This window comes from Pan troglodytes, chromosome 18, assembly GCF_028858775.2.
Source record: "Pan troglodytes isolate AG18354 chromosome 18, NHGRI_mPanTro3-v2.0_pri, whole genome shotgun sequence".
Lineage (NCBI taxonomy): Eukaryota > Metazoa > Chordata > Mammalia > Primates > Hominidae > Pan > Pan troglodytes.
This window is the reverse complement of record NC_072416.2, coordinates 82,591,989-82,617,190: the sequence shown is the minus strand read 5'-3', so window position 1 is coordinate 82,617,190 and position 25,202 is coordinate 82,591,989. Positions and strand designations below refer to the sequence as shown.

At 49.2% G+C, this 25,202-nt stretch overlaps 1 protein-coding gene across 4 annotated transcripts in view; it reads right to left on the bottom strand.

Annotated features, from left to right (window-relative positions):
* Positions 1 to 25,202, bottom strand: part of ATP2C2 (ATPase secretory pathway Ca2+ transporting 2) — a 93,925-nt gene that overhangs the window by 8,324 nt on the left and 60,399 nt on the right. For all 4 annotated transcript variants that reach the window (XM_511142.8, XM_003315215.6, XM_054668525.2 and 1 more), the window contains exons 12-18: positions 13,813 to 13,937; positions 13,577 to 13,674; positions 12,143 to 12,244; positions 10,508 to 10,597; positions 6,674 to 6,775; positions 4,432 to 4,588; positions 1,032 to 1,202 (exon numbers count right to left, since the gene is read on the bottom strand). In XM_511142.8, coding sequence (XP_511142.6) covers positions 1,032 to 1,202; positions 4,432 to 4,588; positions 6,674 to 6,775; positions 10,508 to 10,597; positions 12,143 to 12,244; positions 13,577 to 13,674; positions 13,813 to 13,937 — 845 coding nt within the window. The remainder of the gene's footprint in view (positions 1 to 1,031; positions 1,203 to 4,431; positions 4,589 to 6,673; positions 6,776 to 10,507; positions 10,598 to 12,142; positions 12,245 to 13,576; positions 13,675 to 13,812; positions 13,938 to 25,202) is intronic.

Sequence of the window (25,202 nt, the reverse complement as noted above, 5' to 3'; positions counted from 1 at the left end):
ATGGGGAACACCAAGAATAAAACCATGCTGGAGACGGTTTACTGAGGACCTACCATGCTGCACGGCCTCGGTTCTATCCACAGGATTAACTTACACCAAACGCCTCATTATCCCCACTTTAAAGATGGGGAAACAGAAGTGACTTTGCCGAGGACACACAGCTGGTAAGGAGTAACACTGGAACCTGACACGGCTCTGATTCCAAAGCCCGTGAACCTTTTCCCAGCACCAGGCTGAGACCACCCATATAATAGTAACTAGAGGGGCTGGGCGCAGTGGCTCATGCCTGTAATCCCAGCACTTTGTGAGGCCGAGGTGGGCAGATTCCCTGAGTTCAGGAGTTCAAGACCAGCCTGGGCAACACAGTGAAACCCCATCTCTACTAAAATACAAAAAATTAGCTGGGCGTGGTGGTGGGTGCCTGTAGTTCCAGCTACTCAGGAGGCTGAGGCAGGAGAATTGCTTGAACCCAGGAGGTGGAGGTTGCAGTGAGCCAAGATTGCACCACTGCACTCCAGCCCAGGCAACAGAACAAGACTCCATCTCAAAAAAAAAAAAAAAAAAAAAAAAAAGTAACTAGAGGAGAAGGGCTGCTAGCCCTCTACTGATGAAGAGACTGAGGGTCAGAGTGGTTCAATGGTTTGCCAAGGGTACACAGCTAGAGGCAGAAGGCAGACTGAAACTGTACATGGCCATGATGCTGCCTGTGAAGACGGCGGATGAAAAGCCCCTGACACACAGTAGGTCCTCAGTATCCATGAGGACTTCCCTTTTGCAGAACCTGCCAACATTTCAGAAACGAGAACACCTCAGAAACTGGAATGCTGGCACACGAATACTCAGTGTCTTTTCTAAGCCCGTAGGGCTAGGCGTGAGCACTCCTGACCGAGTTTGCTGAGGCTTCCCTTTGGATGATGTGACTATTAGTGGTAGGTTGGCTGTTTGTAGGGCTCAAGGTAAGGGCAATAGGAGGGCAATCGTAAAGGATGGATGGGTCCTTTCGTCCTCACCCCCGACCCTGTCCCAGTTACCTATGGCCAAGGCCGTCTCCAGGGCATCTCCCGTTATCATCTTCACAGACACACCAGACTCGGAGAGAACCTGGACTGCTTCCTTCACGCCAGCTCTCGGGGGGTCGATGATGCCCACAAGACCTAGAAACGTCAGCCGCCCCAGCTCGGGCCCAGAAGCCAGGGCCAGCACTGAGGAGAGAGGGGGAGTAAGGAGGGGTCACCGGGGGCTTAGGGGCCATCGTTTTTTGTTGTTTGTTGTTGTTGTTGTTGTTTTTTAAGAGAGTTTTGTTCTTATTGCCCAGGTTGGAGTGCAGTGGTGTAATGTTGGCTCACTGCAGCCTCTGCCTCCTGGGTTCAAACCGTTCTCCTGCCTCAGCCTCTTGAGTAGCTGGGATTACAGGCATGCGCCTCCAGGCCCAGCTAATTTTTGTATTTTTAGTAGAGACAGGATTTCACCATGTTGGCCAGGCTGGTCTCAAACTCCTGACCTCAGGTGATCTGCCCACCTCAGCCTCCCAAAGTGCTGGGATTACAGGTGTGAGGCAACGTGCGCAGCCCTTTGTTAGCCAGCCCCCACCATGGCCCAGATCCTCCTCGGTCTGCAGAGGGCTCAGGCAACAAGTCCCTAGCCTGAAAGGGAGGGCAGAGATGCCTCCAGCGGCTCTCAGGCCTGCGCAGGTGCACAACAGATGGAGAAGGAAGCCAGAAACAGCTGCATAGCAGAAAATACCACTGCTGTCTGCTTGATATGCTTTGGCTGTGTCTCCACCCAAATCTCATCTTGAACTGTAGCTCCCATAATTCCCACGTGTTGTGGGAGGGACCCAGTGGGAGATAATTGAATCATGGGGTGGTTTTCCCCACAATGCTCTGTGGTAGTGAATACGTCTTACGAGAGCTGATGGTTTTATGAGGGGTTTCCCCTTTGGCTTGGCTCTCATTCTCTCTTGCCGGCTGCCATGTAAGACGTGCCTTTCACCTTCTGCCATGATTGCAAGGCCTCCCCAGCCACGTGGAACTGAGTCCATTCAACCTCTTTTTCTTTGTAAATTACCTAGTCTCAGGTCTGTCTTTATCAGTAGCATGAAAATAGACTAATACACCACTCATGGTATAAGACCCACCCCCACTTCCCAACAAAAGTGGCCGCAGAAACCTGTGAGCTGGCCCAGAATGGGACATGTGAGGTGGAGCAGGATGGGACATTTCTAACAGTTCTTGCCCTCATTTGCTCTGTGCTAACTCATCTTGTCATCTCCAGCAGTCTTGGGGCCGCAGTACAGAGGTTAACAAAAATTGACAGGGGAGCAACCCAGCTGAGCGGACTCTTGCTGTGAACTTGCCCTGGGCCTTGACTCTGTTTCGGTGGCACAGAAGCCAGGGCCAGCTCCTGCCCCTGGGTGATCTGAGAGGGGGTGGGGTAAGAACATCCTTGCCCCCTCACTGACACCAAAGATGGGGCTGGCATGCCTCCTACACAGTCATGACACTGCGCCAATGACGCTGGCGCCCTTCCTCCCCTTTTCCAATGGTCCCCTCCCCTCCCTGAACCTGGGCTTTGCCAAACCAGGAGCATCCCCTGCTTCTAGTGGCCACCTAGTAGCGCTCTATCCCAAGAGGATACTCCTGCCTCCGTGCTCCCCTCACCCCAACTCTCCTTCCCTCTCCGTGGGGTTTGTCATCTTCCCCTGGATGCATGTGGGGTGGGGGGTCACAAAGCCCAAGCCACTCCAGGGGATCTAGCAGGTTGGGGGCCTCTCTAAGTCACTCGGGCACTGTCCCAGGCCTGCCAGGCAGCAGGCATCAGTTCACGGTCACCTGCTGAGGAATAACATCCCAGACTAAACACAAGTTGGAAAAACGCACGGGCCTTCTCTAAGGCCAGTTCCCAGGTTGTAGTTTTCCCAGCCACAGGTGGAAGACAAGTCCATTTGTAAACAAAAAAGGACCTGCGTGTGGACTGGGGGAAGACAGGAAAAGGTCTCACTGCTCCTCCGCCACTGACCCGTTCTCATTACGCTCTCTCGCAAGGCCTGGAGCAAGTCCCTGGAACGCGTCATCACGCTCCGCAGCAGACATCCGGGCGAAGGCGCTGGCTGCACTAGGCAGGGCTGTGTCACCTGGGCCGGCTCCTCTGCCCAGTGGGGATTCAGGGCGTGGCCTCACACAGGCACTTAACCTGGTGCCCAGCACACAGGTGGGGCCCAAGTGCCAGGAGCAGATGTAGAGGCCAGTGCCACGTGGGATGTTTACTTACTAACGTGTCCACTCTTAAGTGAGCCGTTTCGTCAGCAGAGGCGTGATGTGACAAGAACAGGGAGCTACTGAATGGCTTGGTCGTATCAACCATGACGAAAGCAGCTGCCACCCACGGGCCAGACTGTCTCCCAATCTCTCCACTGTGCAGGAGGGACGCCACAGCCCGGTCGCTGGTGTCAGCGAGGTGAAAAGGACCTTCTTATACCACCCCCTCTCAGATCACCTGGCTCGCAGAAGCTGGGCCTGGCTTCTCTGCCACCGAAACAGAGTCAAGGCCCAGGGCAAGCTAAGATGGGATTCACCGTCTCTTCCAATCCTCACAACAATCAATGAAGTCACTGCTCTCGTGCCTTCCTTATGCATATGGGGAAACTGAGGCACAGTATTTACCTGTAAGCCTATTGTAGACCCAGCGCTACACGAACCATTTGGGGGGCAAAGTGCCAATGCTTTGGGGAACGCTCCCCTCACTCGGGAAGAGGGGACACGTGCTCGGCGCTGGCTTCACTGTGCCCCAGAAAGCCGCAAGGGTCTCGCCCCGTACACCTCTGAGCAAGCTTGCCAGCAACCTACAAACTCTGTTCCCCGAAGGGGAAAACCAAGGCTCCTGAGCCAGTAAGGCCAACCCAAAGCCTCTCACTTTCCCCCAAGGGAATACCAGTGCTCAGGAGCACTTCTAAACGCTTCCTCTGTAACTGGCCAGGGTGACAAATGACACCAAGGGAAATGTGAGATTTAATGTTCAGCCCATCAGGGATGGCACTGGCTCTGCTGCAGAAAATTGAAAATGGCTAAGGGAAAAAATATGTTCCTTGACTGAAAAGAACTTCGGGTTTTCCTGACAAGAGGCAATGAGCAAAAAGACCTATTGGGAAAATCAATGTTTGGGGTGCAGCCCATTCACCTGCCTTAGGAAACTCAGCAAGGGAGGGTACCCTCTTCTCTGGATTAACGGGAGTCACTAAGGAACTGGGATGAGGTGGGGACCTCTCTGCCTTTCATGTGACCATCAGGTTCCAAGCACACATTATTGCAGTCAGCATGCTGCCTGACTCCTTGGGACGGGTGACCTCCTTGACTAGGGACCCTGCTTGAATGCACTTAAAAGTCAATGTTACATGCAAGCTTAAAGCTCTGGGCCGGGACCACAGGCACTGACCCCGCAGACCGAGCGACCCCATCCTCTTCTCTTCCTGCAGGCAGAATGACCTCTGCTGGGGCGTCAGCGGCAGGGGGATGCCCCCATTGTTGTACATGGTGCAGTAGCGGATCACCTCTTCCAAGGCCCCTTTCATGAAGTAAATGTCTTCCTGATCCTTAGAAAAGACAAAGGGAAGAAATCCACTATCACTGGAAGCCTTGGTTCATACTGACCATCACCCCACTCTGCACAAGGTTACAAAGACACACACGGGGATCTTTGCAGCGGAGTTACTGATCATGGGCTGGTGCTGTTCACGGGTGCTGGACAGGTTCGCGAAGTTCTAGAATCCATCCATGGAACGTTTTGCAGTCCAGAGAAAGAACAAGGCCAATCTTCAACCTGTACTACCCTTGTTCTTTTTTCAGTTCCCTTGTTATGGTCACTCAGAGAGTCTTGTATGTTTCATGCACGGGAGGTATCATCCCAGCTGGGACTGTGCCTTTGGGGGTGTGATTAACTGGGAATATTTCCATTAGACTGTTGCCCCCCTAGGGCAGCACCAAGTCTATTTTGTACCCACCCCCAGCACTTGGCTTGTAATAGTGAAGCCACATGAGTAGCTGATCATTTTTCCTGTGTTTTTCTTAAGCTCTGTCATGACAAACATGTAGACTATAAACTCCACGGGGGGAGGCCCTGGGTCAGTGAGAGTCACACTGTATCCCTAGCCTCAATACCGGACATACCTGGCTCACGTGGGTGCACAGTGTGAATGTAACACTGTTATAAGATAATATAATATTAATTATATGTTATTAATATGTAATTAACATATTAATATGTTATTAATATAATATTAATGACAGATGTTAATACATTAATTATAGTACATATGTATTGTATTATGTTATTTATATGTATTATATTACATTATTTATATGTATATTATATATATAACTAATATATTAACTTATACAATTATATATTACATAATATATATTAAATATATGTAATATATGTAATATATATTACATATTATATAATTAATATGTTAATATAACAAGCTTATATTAACCAACACAGGCATCTAAGACATAATATTAAAAGAAAATCTTAGGGGGAAAAAGCAAATTACACACACTATAAATAGTGACCTTGTTTTGAAAATACCATCCAGATGTTGTCGTTTGCATATTTAAAATCTGCAATGCTCCACCCCAGACTTAAAATAGAATTACCTCTGGGTGGGTGGTGGGGAGGGAGGGAAGAAGGGTGGAATGAAAGAAGCTTTCATTTTTATGTCATATTTCTATACTTTTTCAATGAGAATATATTACCATTGCCTTGCAAGGGAAAAGATTGAAAGGTCTAAAAGTTTTTTGAAAATCTATAATCCCTTCTAAGCCCCTGAAATGTACATGTGTCCATCCATGCACAGGAAGGGCCTGGCATGAGCTGGCTGAGCTGCCCACAGCCCTGAGTGGGAGCTGAGCAGTCTGCATGGGCAGACATGATAGATTCTAGAAAGAGTGGGAGGGAAGAGGAGGGGTGGAGAAAACGGTAGCAGGCAACAAAAACTTTAAAAAATAGCTTTTAAGGAAAATCTGAAAAGCCACAACAAATCTGAAAAGAAAATTTTAAAAATCAGCTGTAATGTCCACCCGGGGTGGCCATAGCTTGGTATGTGTTCCTCTAGCCAGGGACAACACGTGTGCACACACTGATGCACCACACAGACACGCCTTCCGTACTGAAGGATTTGCTCCCCAGTATGACGGGGAGATGAGCTAAGAAGTATAAAAAACTTAGCACAGGGCTGCAAAGAGAGGACTGGCAAGTTGGCGACTGGTGTTAGCAGCAGGGCCTCAGTCATTGGATTACAGGCTGGTCGATCTCAACATTTGCACCTGCATCAGAATCTGCAGAAAACGAAGGTTACTGGGTCCCACCCCTGGACCATTCGACTCAGGAGGTCTGGCATGGAACCTGAGATTCTGCATTTCTAATAAAGTCTCACGTGATAACAACCGCTACTACTCCAGGGACCCTGCTTTAAGAACTTCTGTTTTAAACAAAAAACCAGAAGCAGACCCAAGAGAATCAAAGGTATGATGGTGATTAAGTTTTTCCATGTATTTGGAACGTCATAGAAGCAGCCAGGAACTTTCAAATTATCCTTGAAGTCTGCATTTTGCTTTATCTCTGGGTGGGGGCCCGGGCAGAAAGAGAGAAGAGGTTGAAGATTGAAAGGTCTCACCTCAGTCTTCAGACTGCATTTCACCGCCATCCACTTCTGCTCTGAACTGAATGGAATCTCTTTTTTTCTTATATATGAATTTTTAATATCACTTAAGTCCATCTAGCATAATAAAATGACACATTTTTAGTGAGTCATCCGAAGCCAATCTCTATACAAAGCTCAGTCCATTTAAATTATTCATTGTTCAAACCACCTCTGGCAGATAAGAAATCCAAGCATTTAGCACACAGAAAAAAGGCCATTTCTCTTGGAATGTCCCACCTAGAAAAAAAAAAAAGTCTCTTCTCTTGGCTGAAGGGCAGACAAGACGGTCTTTGCAACAGCTTCTATCTGAAATCTGCTTAGAAACAAACCTGCAGTGTTTCTGCCGGGAGGAACGTTTCAGACTTGAAGGTGTAGCAATTTCTCAAAAGGAATCCCCTGAGTCAGTGAGACAACCCTGCGTCCAGAGCATGGGGTCCTTGCCAGCGCCCCCGTCCACAGCCTGGGGTCCTTGCCAGCCTGGCCCTTTGTTGCTCTTTGATGGCTTTTGGATCAGTGATGTCACAACTCAGAATCTTAGTTTCCCGAAGTGTAAACCAGTCATGACCCATGCATCCCACTGTCCCACAGGGGGTGAAAATGGGGGTGCAGCAGGGGCACAAAAAACTACTCCTTTTACGTAGAAAGTGCAGATATGCGTACAATACAGTGTATCTGCCATATTAAATTTCATGGGGAGGGAGTGGGGTGATTAGGGAAGAAATGCCTAAACCATCTCCTTAGTGGGGTTGAATTGTACCCCACGAAAGATATGTTGAAGTCCTAACCTTGGAACCTCTGAATGTGACCTGATTTGGAATAGGGCCTTTGCAGATATCGTCAATTTGAGGCTATTAGGGTTGGCCCTAAGCCAACATGACTGGATATAAGAGGAGGAAGGCCGGGCATGATGGTTCATGCCTGTAATCCCAGGACTTTGGGAGGCTGAGGCGGGTGGATCACGGGGTGAGGAGATCAAGACCATCCTGACTAACATGGTGAAACCCTGTCTCTACTAAAAATACAAAAAGTTAGCCAGGCGTGGTGGCAGGCACCTGTAGTCCCAGCTACTTGGGAGGCTGAGGCAGGGGAATCGCTTGAACCTGGGAGGCGGAGGTTGCAGTGAGCGGAGATCAAGCCAATGCACTCCAGCCTGGGCAACAGAGCAAGACTCCGTCTCAAATAAAAAAAAAAAAAAAAAGAGGAGGAAAAGGCTGCGCAGAGGCATGGCGGGGAGCACCTTGTGACAGAGACAGAGCTTGGTGTGAGAGGCCAAGGCAGGGATGCGTCTGCGACTCAAGGAACGCCCGGGGCTGCCAGTAACACCCAGAAACTGGGAGACGGAGCCTGGTCCTGCTCACACCTTGATTTCAACTTCTGGCCACAGAGCTGTGTTTCAGTGTGTTTTGGTTACTCTAAATCACCAGCCAGTGGTGTTTTATTTCAGTAACCCCAAGACCCTAATCCAGGAGCAATAATGGAAGAAAAGCCGGGAACCACTGGCCTGGCCTCAGTGCCATTTAGAGCAGGTGAGACAGGTAAGAACCACAAAGTGCTTGCCCCATGCCTGTCACACAGGCAGCACTTCCTACATGCCAGCCAGTGTTTGTTCTGTATTCCAAAATCTTAAGCCAGGCCCCAGGAAAGAGGAAAATTATAACACATCAAGGAAATCTCCCAGCTTCTGGGTTCTGGAACCTCTCTCCTCTCTAGGCTGCAGGGACGGCTGGTGGCGGAAGCAAGGTGACACATGGGTGTCATTCCTGCCAGACGGTCAGGCCGGCACCTTCCCTTCTGGGCAGCGAGGAGTTGTTGAATGGGGCAGACTCAGCACTATTTTAAAATGGGAAATGAGCCCCATTCACTATTACAGACATTGCAGAGAGAATTATCTTCTGTGAATGGAAGAAAAATAATACGATGTCATGATTTCTGTTTGTTTTTGAGACGGAGTCTTGCTCTGTCACCCAGGCTGGAGTGCAATGGCACAATCTCGGCTCACTGTAACCTCCGCCTCCTGGGTTCAAGCAATTCTCCTGCCTGAGCCTCCCGAGTAGCTGGAATTACAGGTGCGCACCACCATGCCCAGCTAATTTTTATATTTTTAGTAGAGATGAGGTTTCACCATGTTGGCCTGGCTGGTCTTCAACTCCTGACCTCAGGTGATCCACCCGCCTCGGTCTCCCAAAGTGTTGCGATTACAGGTGTGAGCCACTGTGCCCAATCTTTTTGTTTTTTTTTTTTTTTGAGGCAGGATCTCTGTCATCTAGACTGGAGTGCAGTGGTGTGATCATAGCTCATTACAGCCTCAGACTCCTGGGCTCAAGGGATCCTCCTGCCTCAGCCTCCTGAGTAGCTGGGACCACAGGCATGCACCACCATGCCCAGCTAATTTTTATATTTTTTGTAGAGATGGGGTTTCGCTATGTTGCCCAGGCTGGTCTCAAACTCTTGGCCTCAAATGATCCTCCTGCCTTAGCCTCTTAAAGTGCTGGGATTTGAGCCACTGCACTCAGCCTGTAATGACTTTCCAATGTTCTTACACTGGGGAAAAGCACCTGATCTACCGTCACGGGGGCTTATGAGAGGGCGACCACCTCTCCCCCGCCCAGCACCAGCTTTGGGAAGGCAGTGGTGTGGGAGGTTGGAGTCTTGCACTGGAGGGAGGGACAGGTAAGCTGATAACAGAAGGCAGTGAAGTGAGCCCTGGTGCTCAGTGATGGGACAGGTAAACTGAAAATACAAGGCAGTGAAGTGAGCCCGGGATGAGGAGAGGTGTCTGCTGGGGTGGAAACTGGAGTGAACTTGAAGAGAAAGTCGGCACTCGCCAGTGAGGACAGGCAGGAGTGGTCAAAGTCCAGGAGGAAGCAGGAAGGGAGGGTGAGTGCAGGGGCCAGGCTCGGCGGCAGCGAGGGGTCAGTGCTGGGGGATGAGCACCCTGAGTCGGGCTTTTCCCTTGACCTTGACGGAGAGGGTTCTGATCAGACCCGAGTCAGAGACAAGTCACACAGCAGAAAGCGCGGAGCGGGTCGGGGAAAGGAGCTCCCACAGTGTCCAGGGGAGCCCCAGCTCTGGCTGAAGAGGAGGGACCCAGGCCAAGTGGCCATGGAAACAGACGTGGGAGCTGACCGGGGCCACCTTCCTCCTTCCTTTGCTCCCTCCTCTTAACCTCTGCCGGCCCCTCCTTTCCCATGTCCTTTGTCCTCTCTTCTCCTTGCTTTCCTGTCACCTGCATTCCCAGCCCATGTTTTCTGCCTCTCCTTCTTCTAACTTGTCCTCTGAGCACAGAATGCAGCAGGCCCCCATCAGCCCCCACCCATCCCCTCCACACTGCAAGCAGCCACTTGGTACCTGGTGCTGGGTACAGAATGGCCTGGGGCAACCCTGCACAGCCACAGAGCTCAGGGTCTAACACTGAACCCCAGAGTCAATCGAATACATTCCCAGGAACCAGCCCCTCCCAATGGTGCCTCGGTGAGCACAGGGTCGTGTTGGGTGCATAGGGAGTCTCGTTCCACTGTCTGTCGCCTCGACACCTGACCAGGGCCTGAACCACAGGGAAGCTCATAGGATTCTTTTGGAATCGCTGGTGGAGGGATTAGAGACCTGCAGAACTTGCTGAAGTCCCGTGGAATCTCAGAGCTCACCTCTTCCACCACCAACAGATGGCCCAAGGCCAGCTTGGGCCATTTTCTTCCATGATTACCTAACATCCCCAGTCCTGTTAGCTCAGACAGGAACTGACTTTCTACCAATGAATCCAGCCCCGAGCGAAAGAATTCCCCGCAGAGACACCCCAGGACCTCCTACCTTCATCGCCAGGGCCATCAATGCACCCTCGGTGGGCTGCCCCATCACGGCGTTCTTTCTGATGACCGCATTGTTGGCAACACAGCCCGCCTAAAAGGGGATTGTCCGGACATCTGTAGTTAGTACTGGGCTCATGAAAAAGTTAGACATTGTGGGCCTGTCCCATTTTTACAGCTGGGGTTGCGGGGACAAGACTTGCTCTTTAAAACAACTCAGCGTCCCGGCTTTTGAAAAGAAACATCGTGACTATTTCTTGGCTGTGCTGAATGTTGGTTCCCATAAAGTTATCATGACGGAACCCAGCAGGGAGGCAGGTGGACGGATGGTGACGAGGGTGGGGTAACGGGGAGCGACCGATAATGGGGATGATGGCATTTCCACTTGGGGTGACAAAGTATTCTAGACAGTGGGGAAGGTTGCACAACTTGTGAACATATTCAAACCACTGAATTGTGCACTTTAACGGGGTGAATTCATGGTAGATGACTTCTACCTCAATTTATAAATAAATATTTAAAAAATGAAAAAGAGACAAGCAAAGAGAGTGGGATTCCCAGCGCTCTTCCTTCCCGGCCTGGTGAGCCTAGACACTCGCATTACTTCTCTGCCCATTTCTTTTCTTTTCTATTATTACTTACTAGTTTTGCATATTTTTGTTTCATTCATTCATTCACTCGAGATGGAGTCTCACTCTATTACCCAGGCTGGAGTGCAGTGGCATGACCTCAGCTCACTGCAACCTCTGCCTCCCTGGTTCAAGGCAATTCTCCTGTCTCAGGCTCCTGAGTAGCTGGGACTACAGGTGTGTGCCACCATGCCCAGCTAATTTTTATATTTTTTAGTAGAGATGGGGTTTCACCACGTGGGCCAGGCTGGTCTTGAACTCCTGACCTCAGGTGATCCACCTGCCTTGGCCTCCCAAAGTGCTGGGATTATAGACATGAGCCACCACGCCTGGTCATATTTTTGATTTTTAATCCGCAAAACCAAGACAGCGTTTGCTGTGATAGTGAAGTGGCCCCTGGAGGCAGGTCCTTTGCAAGTGGCACTCACTGAACTGTACAGAGGAAGAAGGGTGCCTGCTACATGGGGAGGAGTGAGCCCCTGTGAAAGGGTGAGTACAGCTCGGACCGCAGGACTCAGCAACAGGGGAACATCATCACAGGCTCACTAATAACAATAGGGGAAATTCATCACAGGCTCACTTTTTACCATTCATCGGGCACGTCTCTGGGCAGGAGTCTCCTTAGAGCCTTCCCAGTGGGCAGTGATGAGTACAGAGGCTTCTAGCTCTCCTTTTTAAATAATTTTTAAAAAAAATAATAGAAACAGGGTCTCACTACGTTGCTCAGGCTGGTCTCGAACTCCTGGCCTCAAGTGATTCTCCTGCCTTGGCCTCCCAAAGTGCTGGGATGACGGGCATTAACCACTGTGCCCAGCCTAGCTGTCCTCTTACCTCTGATGTCTCCGTCAGTTTTGGGGCCATTTTTTCAGTGCTGTGACAGCCTCACCCCTGGGTGGTCCAGTCATTGTCAAGAACCAGTAGGTTCAATGGCTAAATAGCCATTTTCAGAGAGGAGCCCCAGAAGCCTCAATGTAAATGCCTATTTCCCCCATGGCGCTTTTGACACCTACCTCCACTAACTTTCCCACTGAGACATTGGAAAATTCCTTAATGACTTCCTTGGATGGTAGAAGACACACAGTCCCTTGACCGTCATACCCAACTCCGCTGACCTGCAGGGCGAGGCAGAAGAAAGGGTGTCGCCAAGAGTCAAAAACATGCTCCCCCAGTTGGCCCACAATCTCTGTCCTGGGGATCCATTCCAGGGACATAATCCTAAACGTGGACAGGGCTTTCAGTATGAAGATGTTCTCTGAAAGATTATTGATTAATTGGATACGTCATGGATGGACACAGCACCAGGCATGAGTAAATTGCCGCAAGTTGACTCAGTGGGATACTCTGCAGCCAGTACAAGTGACGGTTAAGAAAACTAAGAACTAGCATAGAAGAGTGCTTCTATTCTAAGAACAGCGCTGGGTAAACGTGTTAGCCTTTGCAGCCCACACCACCTTTGTCGTGGCTACTCAGCTCTGCCGTTGCGGCACACTGAGGCATGAAAGCAGCCATTGGCAATATGTACACAAATGGGTGTGGTGGTACACCAAGGAAACTTTATTTTCAAACAAGCACTGGCCCATGGACCATCATCTGTTCACCCCTTGGTTTGGCCAGTTTTGTAGAAAAAATATCAGGATAGAAAAATTGCACATTCAGAGAGCTTCCAATCGCACCAAGCACACAGAGGACACTGAAAAACACGGGAGGACTTGGGAGGCTGAGGTGGGAGGATCCCTTGAGCCCAGAAGTTAGAGGCTGCAGTGAGCCATGACAGCACCACTGCACTGCAACTTGGGCGACACAGCAAGACCCTGTGTAAAAAAATAAAACAGGCTGGGCGTGGTGGCTCACGCCTGTAATCCCAGCACTCTGGGAGGCCAAGGCGGGCGGATCACCTGAGGTCAGGAGTTTGAGACCAGCCTGGCCAACATATAGTGATACCCCGTCTCTACTAGAAAATACAAAAATAAGCTCGGCATATTAGGGCATGCCTGTAGTCCCAGCTACTTGGGAAGCTGAGGCAGGAGAGTCGCTTGAACCCGAGAAGTGAAGGTTGCAGTGAGCAGAGATCAGCCACTGCATTCCAACCTGGGTGACAGAGGGAGACTCTGTCTCTCAAAAACAAACAAACAAACCACAAATGGACTAATCACGGTTAGTTTATCGTGGGAGGTATGGAAGATTTTTTCTAGCTTTTAAATTTTGCAATGTGCTTATAATTAATAAGTAACTAAAAAAGGAGGCTCCCTTAAATTGGTCATATCTATTAAAAGGAAGCATGGGATGATTAAAAACAAAATCAGTCATGTTAGCAAGGAGATTATAAGATGACCCCAATTTATTTCTTCCTTATCGTGTTCTAGAAGACATTGTGTGCTTTGTCTAGAAAGGAGACAGCCTGGCTGGGTGCATCTTTAAGGCTTGTAAATTCCTTTGGGACTCACCTCGGCACGAAGCCCATCTGACGTTACAAGCTGGGTCACTGTCATTTCATTGGCAGTCAGAGTCCCCGTCTTATCAGAACAGAGAACGCTGCAGCAACCTGGTACAACAAACATCAGTTTATAGAAAAGAGAAGTTGCCATCCTCAGGCTTGTGAAACCCCCAGGCTGGATTGCCCTGACAGCCAAGCCCCCATTCAATTCCACATGTAAGGATTCCACCAGTTGGAGTTCCTCACCTAAAGTCTCCACGATGGGTAACTTCTTCACGATGACCCGCTTCTTGGCCATCCGCAGCACTCCCAGGACCAGCGTCACCATGACGACGATGGGCAGACCCTCTGGAATGGCCGCCACAGCCAGGCTGGATCGAAAGGTCAAATGAGTCCCCTCTAACACACATTTAAGGAGTGTGTGACTCTCAGCTGGGGCTGGCAATGCTTTTGGCTGGTGAAGCTTGTCTTAGGTGTCCCCAATGTCCTGGTTCTATTCTCCATTCCCAATCCTAAGGTGCACCTGCCTCCTTCTGCAGCACCCACTGTCCTGAGCCCTCCCCTGCAGACCCCGCTCTTGGGAAGGGACCTCTCCTGTCAGTCATCCACACCTTAATGTGAATTAGTCTGTCAGCTGTTTTGCCTCTTTAAAAGTATTTTGCATTTACATTATTCTCATTTATTAGAGAGAAAAGGCTTTGGGTTCCATAAAAGGAATTCCCAAAATCAGACAGTAAGTGGGATTAAGAGTTTTTGGTTCCAAGGGTCCTCGTGAGTCCCTTGAATTTCACTTTTCATGAGTGTAGTGGTGTAGACACTTCCTATGAGGAAGCCAGACAAGGAAGTCCAGGTCAGGGGAGGTGAAGGGCCACAGCGACACACTTGCCTGCTGCGTGGATCTGTTTCGGGGTGTCTGCTCACTTCTTTCTTACCCCTCCAACTCTCCCTGTACGGTGCGACCCCACTCTCTCATAACCAGGGTTGGCTGGATTCGAGGAGAGCGTGTGACCCAAGCTGAGCCGGTGAGATGCTCTCTTGGAAATGAGACTGGGGCTGCGGCACATGGATGCCCCTTCTCTGGGTGTGTCAACAGGTGAGAGCATGTGTAGAGGGGGCTCTTTCTATCCCTTTTGGCTGAGACTCCACAACATCGGGGCTGACTGGCCCCACATTCCACACTCCTGAAGTGGTGGAAAGGTATGATGCCTGGTGCCTGGTGTCCAGTTTGACACAGCCAGGGGTGGGCTGTAGAAAGGGCAAGAGTGTTTGCAAGTGGGCCACTGTTGAAGCTGGGTAGTGGCTACACAGGTGTTCACTTTATCATCCTCTCTGCTTTTGTACATGCTTGAAATTTTCCTTTAAAAAATGTAAAAACAAACATGGAGAAACTATGACAACCCAAATGTCCATCAGTGAACAAATGGATGAGCCAAATGTGGTCTATCTATACAGCAGAATACACTTTAGCCAAAGAAAGGAACAAGGCACTGGCACATGCCACCATGTGGATGAGCCTGGAAAACATGCTGCTGAGTGGAAGAAGCCAGACATAGAAGGCCACTCAGATCATGAGTCCATTCATAAGGGATGTTCAGAATGGGGAAATCTACACAAGAAAGAAAGATGAGCAATTGCTTAGGGCTGGGATGTGGGCATAGGTGGGAATGTAGAGTGATAGCTAAAGGGCACAGGGCTTCTTTTTGAGGCGATAAGAAAATGTTCTAGGCAGGGGGTGGTGGCTCACGCCTGTAATCCCAGCACTTTGGGAGGCCCAGGTGGGCAGATCACCTGAGGTCAGGAGTTTGAGACCAACCTGGACAACGTGGTGAAACCCCATCTCTACTAAAAATACAAAAATTAGCTGGGTGTGGTGGCATGCACCTGTAATCCCAGGTACTCAGGAGGCTGAGGCAGGAGAATTGCTTGAACCTGAGAGGCGGAGGTTGCAGTGAGCCGAGACTGCGCCATTGCGCTCCAGCCTGGTGACAGAGTGAGACTCCATCTCAAAAGAAAAAAGAAAATGTTCTAAGGCCAGGCACAGTAGCTCACACCTATAATACCAGCACTTTGGGAGGATCACACTGGCAGATCATTTGAGCTCAAGAGTTCAAGACCAGCCTGGGCAACATTTTTTTATTTCTACAAAAAAATATATATATATATATATATATATATGTATATATAAATTAGCTGGGTGTGGCAGTGTGCACCTATAATCCCAGCTACTGAGGAGGCTGAGGTAGGAGGATCACTTGAGCCTGGGAGGTCAAGGCTGAGGCTGCAGTGGGCCATGATCATGTCACTGTGCTACAGCCTATGTAGCAGAGTGAGACCCTGTCTCAAATAAAATAAAATAAAATGAAATAAAATAAAATAAAATGGACTGTGGTGATGGCTGTGTATAACTCTGAATACACTAAAAACCATTAAATTGTATGCTTTAAATGGATGAATTATATATGTGAATTATATCTCAATAAAGCTGTTTAAGAAAGAAAAAGGCCGGGTGTGGCGGCTCATGCCTGTAATCCCAGCACTTTGGGAGGCCGAGGCGCCTCGATCACCTGAGGTCGGGAGTTCGACACCAGCCTGGCCAACATGAAGAAACCCCGTCTCTACTAAAAATACAAAATTAGCCAGGCGTGGTGGCGCATGCCTGTAATCCCAGCTACTCGGGAGGCTGAGGCAAGCGAATCGCTTGAACCTGGGAGGTGGAGGTTGTGGTGAGCTGAGATGGCGCCACTGCACTCCAGCCTGGGCAACAAGAGTGAAAGTCTGTCTCAAAAAAAAAAAGCAGCCTTGGCTGGCGATGGGGAGGGGGAGGAGGGATTTTGAACAGGTGAAGGAGGTTGGCCGGATCCTCCCCACCAAGCCTCCACCCGAGGCCAGGCTGAGGAGGGGGGAAGATGTGACTTCAGTGGAGCTCCAAGTGCTGTCACCGCATGGATCCACTCTGTACAATTTCTAGAAAGAGACTATTTAGGGGACTAGAAGTGATGAGGAATTTCTGTTATCTGAGATACCAGAAACATCCTGGGAGAAGGGGGCCACTGTCTCTCACCACACCTGCAACCCACCCACAGCCACTGCCAGGGACCCTGCAGAAGCCCCTCGAGACACGCTCGGTCCAGGCCCTGGGGCCAGGCTGCCCAGGAAATACGTGAAATGGGCCAGGGTGAGCAAGCCCACGTGGCGATGCCAGAGCCCAGGCCCTCCTCTAAACAAAGAGCCACCACCAAGTCACCAGGGACCACAGCAACGCACAGTGCTGCCGGGCCTCCCATGCTCCCAAGAGAAGCTGGAAATCCAGTATCTTTTTCAGGCAAACTCCCAATTTTTAAACGTTGGCAACAAATTCCAATGAAAAAGATACAGTTCAAACAAAACACATTTTCTGGCTATATCACACAAGGGTGGCTGGGTTTGTTTGAGACGGAGTCTCACTCTGTCACCCAGGCTGGAGTGCCGTGGTGCAGTCTCAGCTCACTGCAACATCCACCCCCCAGCTTCATGCAATTCTCCTGCCTCAGCCTCCCGCGTAGCTGGAAGTACAGGCATGTGCCACCACACCTGGCTAATTTTTGAATTTTTAGTAGAGATGAGGTTTCACCATGTTAGCCAGGCTGGTCTTGAACTCCTGGCCTCAAGTGATCCACCTGCCTCGGCCTCCCAAAGTGGTGGGATCACAGGCGTGATCCTCTGTGCCTTGCCTGTTTTTTATTTTTTTTTTGAGGCAGGTTCTTGCTCTGTCGCCCAGGCTGGAGTGCAGTGTCACCATCAAGGCTCACCGCAGCCTTGACCTCCTGGACTCAAGCAATCCTCCAGCCTCTGCCTCCCTGGTAGCCGGGACACAGGCATGCACCACTATTTACTCCCTAATTTAAAAAAGTATTTGTAGAGACAAGGTCTCACTATGTTACCCAGGCTGGTCTTGAACTTCTGGGCTCAAGTGATCCTCCCCCCTCAGCATTCCCAAGTGCTGGGATTACAGGCATGAGCCTCCAAGCTTGGCCAGGTGGCTCTTTTTATCCTCTGCATTAGAAAATCCAGCAAAGCAAGGAGGTATACAGTAAATATTTGCTGCATGAAGAAGTGAGTGTAACAATGCTTAGGCCTGCGCTGGCCTAGCACACAGTGAGCACTCCACCTGGGTTGGCTGAACACCTGGTGAGAATCCATTCAACCAGGATCACACAGAGACCACATTTCATCAGAGCTAAGACAGTTGATTGTGAAGGGCACCATTATTTTGGGCAGAGCTCAGAAAAGAATAAACACTGCCAATTAATCAGTAACACCATGCTTTCTAATTACATCACTTATTAGAAGTGATCTGATTTCAGAGGAGTTGAAATGTGAAAAAGAATGTACATCTCACAATCAAAGAAATATGGTACATTAAATGTTGGCAAAAAATTCCAATTACAAAACAGGCAGTTTGAATAGAATGGTTGTGAATGGTGACCTTTCACCCAGGGACAACAGAACAGGCACAGACAAGTTATATAAACCAAGATTACAGAATTTGATCAAGGGGCTGTGCCCGGTTTCTACAGTGACAGCCAGAAGGCTTCGTTGGTTTTATGGCACAGGCTGTGAAGACCAGCTAAGCAAACATTTGTGGAGGGTTACGACGGGGACTTTCATCCCATATGGCAGGGGAAGGGCATCTTTGTATTACTTGGATGAATTCATAATAATAAAGAATTAATCCACAAACTAATAAAGATTAGAATGGGCCGGCTGTGGTGGCTCACACCTGCATTCCCAGCACTTTGAAACGCAGAAGCGGATGGATCACTTGAGGTCAGGGGTTTGAGACTAGCCTGGCCAACATGTTGAAACCCCGTCTCTACCAAAATACAAAAATTAGCCGGGTGTGGTAGCGAGCACCTGTAGTCCCAGCTACTTGGGGAGGCTGAGGCAGGAGAATCACTTGAACCCAGGAGGCGGAGCTTGCAGTGAGCCGAGATCGCATCACTGCACTCCAGCCTGGGTGACAGAGAGAGACTCCATCTCAAAAAAACAAAAGCAAAACAAAAATTGATTAGAATGGACCAGGAAAAGCAAGTGACTTGTATCATCTTGAATGTCACTTAACATATAGGGAATTTTTTTGTTTGTTTGTTTTTTGTTTTTTGAGATGGAGTCTTGCTCTGTCGCCAGGCTGGAGTGCAGCGGTGCATTCTCGGCTCACTACAACCTCCGCCTCCAGGGTTCAAGTGATTCTCCTCCCTCAGCCTCCCGAGTAGCTAGGACTACAGGCGCCCACCACCACACCTGGCTAATTTTTGTATTTTTAGTAGAGACGGGGTTTCACAATGTTGGCCAGGATGATCTCTATCTTTTGACCTCATGATCCACCCGCCTCGGCCTCCCAAAGTGCTGGGGTTACAGGCATGAGCCACCGTGCCCGGCCCAGGAATTCGTTTTTAAAAAGTTCTTAAAGTTTTAAAAAAATGATTCTCTCATTTTACTTATTTTGGAAAATCTCCGCTGGCTAAGCTGCCATCTCCACCTTCTGATTCAGTGGCTTTCAGCAGCTTTAATCTGGCATTAAAACTGAAAAACCTCACCCTTTCAAAATCACAGATGAGAGGGGGAAAGTGTCTCCCACGTGCAAGTCCACTTGCATGGATTAAGCGGGATGCCCGTGCTGCAAGGGAAGTTAGGACAAGAAACCGGAAGTGACCATGGGTGGGGAGAGAATTGGGGTATTTGGGGATTGAGCGCAGAAGCCTTTTTTACTTTTTCTTCTGGAAATATTTAATCGTCTTTCTTGCCTCATGAAGCTTCTCATGGCTTATAAGACAGGGATTGGATGCACCATTATTTGCAGAAGGGTGTGTGTGTGTGTGTGTGTGTGTGTTTTGTTGTTGTTGTTTGTTTTGTTTTTGAGATGGAGTCTTGCTTTGTTCCCTAGTGCAGTGGTGCGATCTCAGCTCGCCACAACCTCCACCTCCTGGGTTCAAGAGATTCTCCTGCCTCAGCCCCTGAGTAGCTGGGACTACAGGCGTACGCCACCATGCCCGGCTAATTTTTGTATTTTTAGTAGAGACGAGGTTTCACTGTTTTGGCCAGGCTGGTCTCAAACTCCTGACCTCATGATCTGCAGGAGGTTTTTTCGTTTGTTTGTTTTGTTTTGTTTTTGTTTTTTAAGATAGGGTCTCGCTGTGTTGCCCAGGTTGGAGTGCAGTGGCAAGATCATGGCTCACTGAAACCTTGACTTCCCAGGCTCAAGCAATCCTCCCGCCTCAGCCTCCCAAGTAGCTGGGGCTACAAGCGTGCACCACCATACCTGGCTAATAACAAAACATTTGTTTTTGTACAGACAGTCTCACTATGTTGTCTAAGCTGGTCTCAAACTCCTGGGCTCAAGGGATCCTCTTGCCTCAGCCTCCCAAAGTGCTAGGATTACAGGTGTGAGCCACTGTGCCCGGCCTACTTGGGGAAGTTTTTAAGCATTCTGTCTTCTGAGAGTCCTGTGTTCTCTGGCAGCCTCCTTGAGGCTCAAATGTCTCCCTCCCTGCCGCCACCCCTGCCTCCAAAGGCTCAGTCACCTGAGAATGCTGTTCAGGTGTCTTGGCCTCTTTCCTGGTCCTGTTCTTGCTGGAGCCCGCTCTCGGGGGACAGTGTCGAATCACAGCCTCACGCTCAGAGGGTGCTCCCTGGATCACCTGTGTTAGCACCCTTGAGAGCTTGTTAGAAATATGAGTCTCAGCCAGGCGCAGTGGCTCACACCTGTAATCCCAGCACTTTGGAAGGCAGAGGCAGGCAGATCACCTGAGGTCAGGAGTTCGAGATGAGCCTGGCCAACATAGTGAAACCCCATCTCTATTAAAAATACAAAAATTAACTGGGTGTGGTGGCAGGCAACTGTAATCTCAGCTACTTGGGAGGCTGAGGCAGGAGAATAGTTTGAACCCAGGAGATGGAGGTTGCAGTGAGCCAAGATCACGCCACTGCACTCCAGCCTGGACAGAGCAAGACTCCATCTCAAAAACAAGCAAGCAAACACGGCATGTTTTCACTCCTAAGTGGGAGTTGAACAATGAGAATACATGGACACAGGGAGGGGGACATCCACGCCCAGGCCTGTCGGGGGGTTCGGGGGAGAGCATTAGGCCAAATGCCTAATGCATGTGGGGCTTAAAACCTAGATGACGGGTTGATAAGTGCAGTAAACCACCATGGCACGTGTATACCTATTTAACAAACCTGCACATTCTGCACATGTATCCTAGAACTTAAAGAAAAATTTAAAAATAAAAAAGCAAACAAAAGAAATGTGAGTCTCAACACATTGGGTACAGTGTACACTGCCCAGGTGATGGGTGCATGAAAATCTCAGAAGTCACCACTAAATAACTTATTCATGTAACGAAACACCACCTGTTCCCCAAAAGCCTACTGAAATAATAAAAAGAAAGAAAGAAACGTCAGTCTCAGGCCCCATCCAGCCCCGAGTTGGGGGAGCGGCCATCCAGGTTTGCCATCTCTCTCAGGGACCCTCCCGTTCTTCAGCTTGGTGGGAGACCTCGGCTCTCCAGTGCCTGCCTCTGCAGGTGCTCTTCCAATGCCCCAAACCCCACTGTCCCCAGCACAGCTTGGCGTCCTGCTCCAGCGACCCCTTCCTCCCAGCTCCCGCTTCTGTAATAAGCTGGGGCTCCCACCTCCCACTTCCTTCGGCCTCTAAATCAAGGGTGGCCAACACTTTTCATCTCTCTGCTTCCAAAGTGTCACAGAGACGGCCTGGCGTGGCGTATTGGGAAAGGCTCTGATGATGAGGTTAGGAATAGGAGAAGGGGCCATGAGTTTCCCCATGATCTAAGCGACTCCATCATCTCATTCTGCTCACAGAGCTCAGCTGTGGTCCCCCCCAAGTGACCCTCGGATATGTTCCCACCCCCAAACCTTGGCCTGTGCTGTTCCCCCTGCCTGAACACCCTTCCTGCTCATCTCCTGACTCCTCAACTCTCCACCCAAAACCCTCCCCGGCCACCTCTTCCAGTCCATCCCCTTCTACCTCCCTTTTTTTCTTCTTGAGACAGAGTTGTGCTCTGTCGCCCAGGTTGGGGTGCAGTGGTGAGATGTCGGCTCACTGCAACCTCTGCCTCCCAAGTTCAAGCCATTCTCCTGCCTCAGCCTCCCTGAGTAGCTGGGATTACAGGTACACACCACCATGCCCGGCTAATTTTGTATTTTTGGTAGAGATACAACACCACGTTGGCCAGGCTGTTCTTGAACTCCTGATCTCAAGTGATCTGCCCACCTCAGAGTCCCAAAGTGCTGTGATTACAGGCGTGAGCCACCATGCCCAGCTGGCTTCTACCTCCCTTTTATCTCTTTCTCGGCAGTTATTCCTTTGTAGCACTCATAAGTTATAATTATTTTTATTAATGTGTGCTTAAATTGTTAACATTCACTTTTTTCCCCAGGCAGAAAACTCCAGGAGGGCAGAGATCTACCTGATCCAGCTGGATCAGCACTTTTGATGTAAACAGAGAGTCAACAGATGCCCAATACATATTCATGGGGCAAATAAACTCGAGCCCATTGCCAATGGCTGCCAAGGATAGGGAGTGAGGGGCAGTGGCTGGCAGCAGAGTCCCCATCCTGCTGTGGTTGGAGGGGGTTGGGTTGCTGACAAGGAGCCTGGCTTTGGATCAGGCTTCAGTGGTTTGAAGTCTGTCTCTTCCATGCCCTGATCCCATAAGTTGTGCTAGTGTAAGCCTGTTTCCCAATCTGTAAAAAGGAGGCCAGACTTACCCCATGGGCTGTGTAAGGATGAACTGGGATCACATGTTCTACTCCTGCTCCTTCTCCAGCACCAACAGACCCTGGTCCCTCCCTCTTCAATTCCTTGAAGATTCTAGAACTGACTTTTTTTTTTTTTTTTTTTTGAGATGGTGTCTCACTCTGCTGTCCAGGCTGCAGGGCAGTAGTGTGATCTCAGCTCACTACAACCTCTGCCTCCCGGGTTCAAGCAATTCTCCTGCCTCTGCCCCCCAGTAGCTGGGATTATAGGCACGCGCCACCACGCCCGGCTGATTTTTGTATTTTTAGTAGAGATGGGGTTTCACCATGTTGGCCAAGCTGGTCTTAAACTCCTAACCTCAAGTGATCCGTCTGCCTCAGTGTCCAAAAGTGCTGTGATTACAGACATGAGCCACCGCACCCGGCCCAGAACGGACTTTACTGTGTCCACCTGCAGGCTGCTCTTGGCAACTTTGCCGTTCGCGTAGACGGGTCTTCCCAGCCCTGGCTCAGGCCTCCTTGTCCTCATCTCCTTCAATGAGCTTGTTGTCCATCCACCCCCTTCTCCCGGCAGCCCACTGCCTGCTGCTAGGGGGTTGAATTGTGTCCCTCCAATAAAATATGTTCACATCCTAACTCCTGGTACACGTGAATGTGACCTTATTTGCAAATAGGGCCTTTGCAGACATCATCAAATAAAAATGGGGTCATTAGAGTATCCACCCTAGTCCAATACAACTGGCGTCCTTATAAAAAGAAGAGAAGAGACGCAGAGACAGAGGAGGAGACCATGTGACAGACAGAGACTAGAGGCAAGATATCTATGTGCTAAGGACTGTCTGTGACACCAGAAGCTGAGAAGCATTCGGCTGATTCTCCCCCTAGGGTCTTCAAGAACGGCATGCTCCTGCCACACCTGGACCTCGGACTCCTGGCCTCTAGAATGGTGAGAATAAGCTTCTGTTTCCAGCCCTGCAGCCTGTGGTGCTTTGTTTTGGCAGCCCCAGGAATCTGCACCCCCAGTCTCCTCCAAGGCCTCATCACATCAGCCACAGCTCCAGATCTCAGCTTCACGCTCCCTCTCCCACCTGCCTCTGCCTCTCTTCCCAGCTCTCTCCCTCTAGCCCTTGATTCCCATCGATTCTCCATCCCCACTGAGACCTACAATCTTTGAAGGTGGGAACCATGACTGTCTTGTTCACAACCTCCCCCAATCCCAACACTACATGAACATGAAAGGGATTCAATGAAAGTGATACAAACAGATCACGCAGTCATGTGCTATACACAGTAACACCGAAGGATAAATGCTCCTCAAAAGCTCCACGAAGGCTGGAAGCACTGGCTCACACCTGTAATCCCAGCACTTTGGGAGGCTGAGGCAGGTGGATCACCTGAGGTCAGGAGTTCAAGACTAGCCTGGCCAACATGGTGAAATCCCATCTCTACTTAAAATTCAAAAAATTAGCTGGGTGTGGTGGTGCGCCCCTGTAATCCCAGCTACTTGGGAGGCTGAGGCAGGAGAATTGCATGAACCTGGGAGGTGGAGATTGCAGTGAGCCAAGATCGTGCCATTGCACTCCAGCCTAGGCGACAAGAGTGAAACTCTGTCTGAAAACAAACAAACAAACAAACAAACAAACAAAAAACAACGCCATGAAGATCGTTCTGTTCAGGATATTAAGCCAGAAAGCCCCAATCCACTAGAGATCAAGACCATCCTACATTCAATAGACCCCCTTAGGTTTCATTATCCAGAGCCTAAGATGCCCTTTCGCAGGGCCATTAGCAAAACAAACCGAGGACCTGGGCATATTTTCAGGGAAAAAGGGCTGCAACCCAGCAAAGACACCTGTACAGCACCACTGCATCATTTTCATGGTTCCAAACAGGTCTGGGGGGAAGTCCAAGCCCTGGCATTCGTCTCCGCTCATTTATAGGTTGTTTAAAGCTAAAACCTAAAGACTATTATCTATGAGTACAGCTTTTTTTCTTGTTCTTCTTTTGCTATTGAAAACTATCATTTAAGGGTATTCTGATGTGGTTTGAATGTCTTTGTGTGTCTCATTACAGGATTTTTTTTTTTTTTAAGGGAAGAGATGAACTTATTATGGCTTAGAATTTATCTGGGATGGGGTTTTCCAAGTGTCTGTCATTTGTATTTTGCTTTTATGATTTTTATCACATCTGTGTGCCCACATCATCACATAATATTCCAACTCCTCTTTTCCATGTTTTTTTTGTGTGCTCTCAGCATTTGGTGTTACTAAGATTTTGTTTGTTAAATACACTGAGTGACAAAGTATCCAAAGCCAGACACAGTATTTCCAATTCCCATTCACTCAAAAAATAGTTATTGAATGCTTTTGTCATAGGACACACACCTGCCCACGTGTTGATTTTACCACCTGCCCCTCAATTAATGCACACCATGCAGTGTCATTGAAAAAATAAGGCATTTGGAATCTCCTCTACTACTAATTACCAGACAATCGTGTACATTCATGTATACACAGGCAAGCCTGACTATGCACCAGAGCCATGTACACCTGATACTATGTACCTGATACCATGTACTAGACCCAGTACACTCAACCCTTAAAGCAAGATTCTCTTGCCCACACTGGCCAGCAGGACAAACCTCTGTGTCCCGGCACACACTGGGATGCCTCAATCCACCAGGAGTTTGTCTGCTGTAATTCACTGTAATGATCATTACAGCACACATTTGCAATAACGGTTTACTCTTCATATATAAATTAGAAAGGCTCCGAGGACCCTTTCAGTAACAGTATTCTTAGTTGCCTGTTCTATACCTTTCTGGTTTCTTTATTGACATATAATTTGTATATAATAAAATTCACTCCTTTAACATATAT